The sequence below is a fragment of the Microtus ochrogaster genome, chromosome 10 (assembly GCF_000317375.1).
Source record: "Microtus ochrogaster isolate Prairie Vole_2 chromosome 10, MicOch1.0, whole genome shotgun sequence".
Lineage (NCBI taxonomy): Eukaryota > Metazoa > Chordata > Mammalia > Rodentia > Cricetidae > Microtus > Microtus ochrogaster.
The window spans coordinates 7507880-7515831 of NC_022016.1; the positions used below are offsets into that span (position 1 = coordinate 7507880).

Genomic DNA, 7952 nt, shown 5'->3' on the forward strand with positions numbered 1-7952 from the left:
CTCAGCGACAGGCCTCTGTGCTTCCCCACAGACCCCACACCCTTGGCTGTCGCCACCTGTGTCCTCAGCAGCAACAGGCGGGTCTACATAGGTCATCCTGGTGACCAGCAAGTGATGGCTCAGCCTGAGAACACTCATAGATGTCCCTGCAACCGGTGCTGCAGGTAAGCCAGACCAATGAGGTTACACACCACACTGGCATTGGATTAGCTCTGGCCTGGCAGAGGCAGGTGCACCAATGTTTAACCAGATGCTGGGAAGCTCAGCTTGGAGGCCTCCCAGCCAGGTTTTCTGTGGTCCTCTATTTCCTGGGCTTGGCACAGTGGTGTGTGTGGGGGGGGGGAGGACTGAGCTATTGTGAGAGGGAAGGTGTATGCCAAAAGAATCTAGTTCTTTCTCTGGCTCTGTGGCCTTGGTTGAGTCCTTCCCATGGCTGATTAGTGTCTCTCTGTGACAAAGAAGAATGGTCTGGGTCGTCCTTTGGATTCCACCAGAAGAGACTGGCCAAAAGCAAGGGATCCTCAGACTCCAGAACCCCCTAGTTAGAATGTCCTGGCATGGGACTTCCCCACTTCATGGGGTGGGGTGGGTAAATCTTTAACTTGCTAGCAGGTTGGAGTCTTTCTGGATGACTGGTTGTGGGGGATTGGGAGGAGGATGTAAGGTGTGTGTGGACAGTCCCGCTGTTGAAAAGGAGGGGATACAGGAAAAGGAAAGGAATCGTGTGCAGAACAGGACATGGAGGAACGTGGGTCTCCTGATGGGTAAGCATATTCATGTGAGGTTTCGGAGCCCTTGAGGCACGCCCAGAGGACAGAACGGAAGTACAGGGATGGTAACTCTTTGTGGCCACAGAGACCCAGCGTGGAGCCTGGAGCAGGGCCCAGAAGGACCAGAAACCCCCATTCAAGTGGTGATCAGGTAAGGATGGATGGGCTAGGTAGCACGGGGGTCAGGAAGGGACCAAAAGCCCTAGCCGGATGGACCATCTGGTCTCTCCTGGATACTAGGGTGCGTCCCATGAGCACGGCAGAGCTGCATAGAGGGGAGCAGAGCGCTCTACACTGTTCAGGGACCCGGACTCTGCAGGTGAGAAACCTTCCCCAACCTCTGCAAAGGAACCAGTGGAGGGGACCCTGGTGCCCAAATGGAGCAACATTGCCTTAGGATCCTTCTTTCCACAGATTGCCCCTCCTCTAAGGAGCGCCCCGCCTTCCTTTTAATTGTCCCGCCTCCCCAGGGTGCCCTCTCCCACTCCAGAATGCCCTACTCCTCCTAGATACACAGCTAATTTAGAGTGTCCGCTTCTTCAAAAGCCCCAACCCTACACAGTGCCTCACTCATCCCAGAGGGTCTGTCCCCTCCAAGGTGTTGCGTCTACTCTAAAGACCCTTCCTTCAGAGTGCCCCGCCCTCCCGGATGCCTGGCCCTGCACAGTGCCCGCCCGAATGCCATCCCCATTCCAGGTGAGACCCCCAGGTGGAGGCCCCGACATGGCATTCCGCTTCGGTGCGGTACTGGATGGGGCGTGCACGCAGGAGGACGTGTTCAGAGCCTGCGGGGTGAAGCGCCTGGGCGAGCTGGCGCTGCAAGGGTGAGTGAGGCGTGGGCTGCACCAGGAATGGGTCTCCGCACCTGCCCATCTCTGCCTCCTGGGGCCAGCCACGCCCTTGTCACCCGCAGTTTCTCCTGCACGGTCTTCACTTTTGGCCAGACAGGATCGGGCAAGACTTACACTCTGACAGGACCCCCTCCGCAGGTGAGTAACTGGTTTGAGCTCCGTCCACCCACCATCGTCGGCTTGTGGGCGGGACTACTGGGCGGAAGGGGGCGTGGTCAAATAAATCCCACCCTATTGGTTTATTTCCTTGGTGTCTGAGGAAGGGAAGGCGCCCAGGGTCTAGCAGAGTTTGGAACTTTAATTTGTCTGTGGGGTGGCGGGGTGGCACTGATGAACTATTGACTGAGATTCCAATGACATTGTGTGTGGGGCGTGGTTACTGCACTGCTAAGAGGTTGGCCCCGACTATGCTGCTGCAGCTCCTGCTGTCTTTGACCCCAGGGGGAAGGGGTGCCCGTGCCCCGGAGCCTGACTGGCATTATGCAGAGGACCTTCGCCTGGCTGTTAGATCGCGTGCATCACCTGGGTTTCCCTGTCACCCTCCGAGCCTCCTATCTGGAGATCTACAATGAGCAGGTAGGCGAATGATAGAAGAAAGCCATATATTCCAAGGACCAAGGATGCTAAGACGCAGAAGGGGGGGAGGGACCATTGTCAAAGGGCTGTGAGTGTATGGAGCCTGCTTCTTCCTCCTCTCCCAGGTTCGGGACTTGCTGAGCCTGGGGTCTACGCGGCCTCTGCCTGTTAGGTGGAGCAAGGCTCGAGGCTTCTATGTGGAGCAGCTTCGGGTGGTGGAGTTTGGCAGTCTGGAGGCCCTGATGGAGCTCCTGCAGATGGGTAGGATGCTTCACGGAAACTTTGTGAGCAAAGATTCTTCAACTCCCTCTGAGGCACCCTGGGATCTGGGCTGCTGGAATTGGGACTTAAGAAAGAACACTTGTGGCAGAGTGTTGACTGAGTTTTTTCTTACCTGTCTGGTTCCTGCAATCCCAAAGAAATCACACAGAGGCCTACATCAACTATAAACTGATTGGCCCATTAGCTCAGGCTTCTTATTAACTCTTATAACTTATATTAGCCCATTATTCTTGTCTATGTTAGCCACATGGCTCAGTACCTTATTTAGCGAGACAGTCACATCTTGTTTCTTTTGTGGCTGGGCCAGGACTGCTGAAAGAGTTTCCCTCTTCCCAGAATTCTCATTACCCCACCTCTACTTCCTGTGTGGTCTGCTTATACCTCCTGCCTGGCTACTGGCCAATCAGCATTTATTTAAAATACAATTGACAGGCTACAGACCATTGTCCCACACCAGCAGAGAAGGGCCAGTCAAGCAGCAATTCAAAGATGTGGCAAAGGTGTCCACAAGCTGGTTGCCTTGCCTCCAGATCGCCTGCCCATTCCTCTTGCTCAGTCCTCTTGATTCATGCCTTCCACTCCTGCAGAGCCTAAGGCAATGGCCACGCCCCTTAGCCTAGCTTCTCTATGAGATCCTACTCTTCCAGCCTTATTTTCTCACCTGAGCATTTACTGAGAACCCTCCTCTGGCAGACCTGGGGACACAAACACTGGCCCTGGCCCCACAATTCTACTCTCTGTGGAACTCTGTTTCATTGCTTCCTTTCCACACAGCAGGAGAGGTACTTCTCAGCCTTCTCTCTCCTCACGTACTCCCTCCCTAAGCCGGCCCTTTGTGCCTCTGTCTGAGGACCTCTCTGACATCCCGCTCCTGGGGGATGGATGGCCCATTCTTCTTAGCTGGTACAGCTCCTGATGTCCCCTTCCCCAGGTCTCAGCCGCCGTCAGAGCTCCTCACATACCCTGAACCAGGCCTCCAGCAGAAGCCATGCCCTGCTCACGCTCTATGTCAGCCGCCCAACTGTGAGTGCCCAGCCTGGGAGAGGGCTGGGGAAAGGCGACCAGCAAAGATCTGCCTCTCCATGTATAAACCAACTGGGATTTTCTGGGTGTATGGGGGGGGGATCCTTTGACCTGAAGACCTTGTGACTTTTGATGGAAACAGTCTTCTCCAAATTCCCATCAAGCCCTGCTCCATCAGCCTCAACAGGTACCCCCTGTGGACCCTGGGGAACCTCCTGTTGGGGGCAAGCTGTGCTTTGTGGACCTGGCAGGCAGTGAGAAGGTGGCAGCAACAGGATCCCGAGGGCAGCTGATGCTCGAGGCCAATAGTATTAACCGCAGTCTATTGGCACTGGGTAAGAACTGGGGCCTACAAACCTGACTCCTGGGTCCCTTCTCTGCTCTGGATCCATTGCTATACTAGGGAGACCGTGGGTCTTATAGTTACAGATGAGGGCTGGTGTTCCGGTATCAGATCTGAGGCTAACTTTCCCCCCTCTGGTTATCATTCTGAGGTTAGCAACATTACACATATACAATTGGAAAACAGACACAGTAAGGAGAAAGGAATGGGTGTGTGTACCCAACTGCATGGCTGGCCCCAAATCCCTAGGGAACTGGCCTCAATACTTGCCTGTGGTGTGGGAGCTGTGAGTGATGTCCCTTTTCAGTTAGTTATTCATTGGAGATCTCTCGAGTCTCTGTTGAATGTTGGACACTGGGTGGGCACCACACCCGTACCTCCAGAGAACTCAGTCTGCCGCTGGACACCAACGTGAAAAGTGATGAGTTGAGACTCCAGTTTTACTGGCCTGGCTGAGCTTCCTGCTCCATAGCAGTCCAGCCAGACAACTTTGGGCACACAGTGCAATTTCTCTGGGTCTCCCTCTTCCCACTAGGCCACTGCATCTCCCTGCTGTTGGATCCACAGAGGAAGCAGAGTCACATTCCCTTCCGAGACAGCAAGCTCACCAAGTTGCTGGCAGACTCACTTGGGGGACGTGGGGTCACCCTTATGGTATCCGATGGACAGGGGAGCTGGTAGAGGGGCTGGGCCCTGAGGAAGGGTTTCTTCCATAGACGCACTCAGGGGAGGTCATTTCTAGGTTGCCTGCGTGTCTCCGTCAGCCCAGTGCCTTCCTGAGACTCTCAGCACCCTGCGATATGCAAGCCGAGCTCAGAGGGTCACCACCCGGCCACAGGGTCCCAAGGTGGGCGGGCAACAGCCAGAGCCCGAGTCATCATCCTGGTTGAAGTCTAGGACTGGATCAGAGTTGGAATTTGGGTTGGAATCCTGGGAATGATGTCATGATTGATGTTAGGGTCATAGTCAAGGGTCTGTGTCACAGTTAGAATCTGGGCAAACCTAGAGCTAAAGACTAAGCTGGGTTGTTATCAGGATATATCCAGGATTTGAGCTGGTTAGGTCTAATATGGGGTCTGATACTTGGTTAATTTGGGGAACACAATCTAAGCTAAGACTGGGCCAGAACTGAGTTTGGGCGTGGAATCAAGTCTGGTTCCAAGTCCCTTCAGGATGGCCCAGCGAGGACAAGGTGCAGCCTGGGCCAGCACACAGAGCTGGCAAGTGAAGCAGGGGCTGGAGTTTGGGCTCCACAAATCCCCCACCCCAGGAAGCTCTTGTGCAGTGTACCAGCCTGTATCGTCATAAAGAGGGACCCTGGGTTTCTTCCTTGGCAGTCCCCTGGAGCAAAGCCCCCCCAGCAAGGAGCAGCTGAGCTGCTGCAGCTCCAAGAGGAGAATCGTCACTTGCGGTCCCAGCTGGATCAAATGCGGACTAAGGGTAGGAGCCCCCCGGGGGCTGGGGGGGTGTGGGTAGCAGCACAGCAATGCTCTGCTTCTCCACAGCACCAGGGATCCATGGGGCCCGGGTGGCCTGGGCCCAGCGGAACCTCTATGGCATGCTGCAGGAGTTTATGCTGGAGAATGAGAGGCTTAGGTAAAGCAAGATGGGGCCAACCCTGTCCCTACCCCTTTTTGCTCATCCATTTTGGTCAAGATACTACCTACTCATCCCTGTTTCTCTGCTCCCCTTGGTGGTGCTGGTCCTGCCTCCATCACCTGGGCCGACCCCTGACAGGAAGGAAATGAGACAGCTGCGGAGCAGTCGGGACCTGGCCCGGGCAGAGCAGCAAGTCCTGGCCCAGCAGGTCCATGAACTGGAGAGGTGAGTTAGCCATATGGAAGGCCGGGGGGGTGGGGGCATGGAAACTGGCAGAGGGGATTTAATGAAGTCCACGTCAGGCTTCTGATTCTGAGCATTGCCTTTGGCTTCTGCCTCTGTCACCTCCTGGCTGCCTGTGCCACCCTCAGCTAGTCATTTGACCATGAATTTACTGGGCCCCTCTTCTGGGAGGTGGGGTCTTGGTCTAGCCACCTCATGGAGTTGTTTGCGAATGAGCAGGTGAGGTCATACAGAGGTATCAAGGTTGAGAACTGAAGGCTCAGACCCCACTTTTCTTCCCAGGCACCTCCATTCTGCTCCTGCCCTTCCCCAGCAGGGCTCTGCCCCCATGTGCGCCTGCTCCATGGGTCCAGCTGCGTCCTGCCGTGTGAGTCCCCACTCACCCCAGGTTGTGGAAGACAAGATGGAATGTCATAGTCATACCAGCCCTCTTGCAGGCACTGCCACCCTTCTGTCCCTGCTTTCATCTCTGTCCTCTGTGCCGAGTATCCCTGGCCCACTGGGCCTGCCCACGGAGGGAGTGCCATGTGCCACAGGTAAGAAAGACCAAAGTGAGTCTGGAGAGCTGGAGACACTGGTGATTCTGGGGCTCTGGACTGGGACGTGGGGGCGAAGTCTCCATCTGGGTCTCTCTCTGCTCAGGGTGTGGAATGTCTGCTTGCCTGGCCTCCGGTCCTGCCATCTCTAGGAGAGCACTGTCTCGCTCACTTACTGTTTCATTCACATATATCCATCCATGTCTCCATCCACTTCTTCATCCATTTACCCATGCCTTCTGGACATCTCCCCAAGCTATCCTAAGCTTTGGGCCCACCTCTGTTTTGGTCTCTGCCTTCAAGGAGCTCCCAGTACTGGGGATAGGCATTACAAGAACCACCTGTAGGCCACAGACTTCTCATACTGGCCTCTGTTCTTGGTATCCTGTGCTGCTGGCATAGCTGAGATCAGCACTGGGGAAATGGTACCCAGACATGAAGGCCTGAGCTCACCCAGTATGGGCTTTGGTCTTTTCAACAGGAACTAGGGCCCGAGGCCCCAGGTCACATATCTCTTTCTGCACGGCCCCCACCCTCAGCACCTCCACCAAGCCCCGGCTCTTCCAAGCCCCCACGAGAGAGGTGGGTCAAACTTGGGGTACTGGAGTGGGAGAAGGAGGCCTAGAGACACTAGGTTGATTCTTCCTCCACATCCATTCAGGAGCCATAGTGACTGGACACAGACACAAGTCCTGGCAGAGTTGCTGATAGGGGAGGAGGTGGTACCGTCTGCACCACCCATGCCCACTGGGTCCTCGAACCTGTCACCCATGCTAAGAGGTAAAAAAGTGGGGGTTGAACACTTTATGGGCCTGGGGTTCCCATCTTGAACTGGAAAACGATTAGAAGTGATTTTGAAGGCCTTCCTGGTCCCAGCCTTTGAGTCTCCTGGCAGGGTCCTCTTCCTTAGTGGTGACCTCTGCTGAAGCCTGGGACTTGGAGAAAGTGTTTGAGGCTTCCACAGAAGAACATGGCTCTCAGTAGCTTGGCAGGTGACCAGAGCACACAGGATTTGAGTTTCGTTGCTCCTTAGGAGGATCTGGGATCCCGAACCTGACTCAGAAGCCAGAGGCCATCACACACCTGATCAGCAACTGCCTGAACCTCGGCCAGAGACAGTCAAAGCCCAGCGAGATCATGCAGGGCCCTAGCCAGGGCCTCTCTCCTAGTTAAAGACTGCCAGACTGGCTCTTCCACCAGGCCTGCATCTCTGTGTTTGTGAAGGAGAAAGACATGTTGCTGGCTAGAGCTGGGAAATTCAAAGTTAGTAAGACCTCCCCTGCCCCGCCCAGACCTTGACCCTGAGACGGGGTTCAGAAGACACTGGCAGTGGGTGTGGGCATCTGAATAAAGGAAGAAATCAGCTGTAATCTAGTTGGTCTCGTGCTCTGGGTGGCTATCTAGGGAGTGTCACTTCCATGAGGACTGGAAGAGGCTGTAGGGCTGACAGCAAAACCCAAAGACTTCAGGATGTTTGGGCATAGGGGAGCTACAGAAGGCTGTCGAGAAGTCCCCAAACTTAGGTGTGTGTCTTGGTCATATTGACCCCATGTAAGGTAAAGCAGCACCTTGGCAGAGAGAGGAGTAGACACCTTGGTTTGCGGTATAACTGGGGCATCCGGTAGGGACTCCTCTGAGAGCTGAGCTATGGGACTAGCCAGGGCTCCACGCAGGCAAGCCGCGGCCATAGGCCTGTGGGAGCCGTGGGGAAATAGCCGGCTGAGCCAGT

The 7952-nt window shown here is 55.2% G+C and overlaps 1 protein-coding gene across 1 annotated transcript; it reads left to right on the plus strand.

The window, feature by feature from the left end:
• Positions 1–647: 647 nt before the first annotated feature.
• On the plus strand, positions 648–7584 carry Kif12 (kinesin family member 12). Its single transcript, XM_005352611.3, has 19 exons — positions 648–764; positions 856–921; positions 1011–1089; positions 1467–1594; positions 1684–1759; positions 2063–2197; positions 2323–2458; positions 3411–3502; positions 3681–3837; positions 4381–4499; positions 4588–4692; positions 5183–5285; positions 5351–5441; positions 5583–5669; positions 5970–6054; positions 6125–6223; positions 6705–6805; positions 6885–7003; positions 7257–7584. Exons 1-19 carry the CDS (start codon positions 739–741, stop codon positions 7394–7396), a joined length of 1944 nt encoding a protein of 647 aa, XP_005352668.1. The 5' UTR covers positions 648–738; the 3' UTR covers positions 7397–7584.
• The last annotated feature ends 368 nt before the right edge of the window (positions 7585–7952 follow it).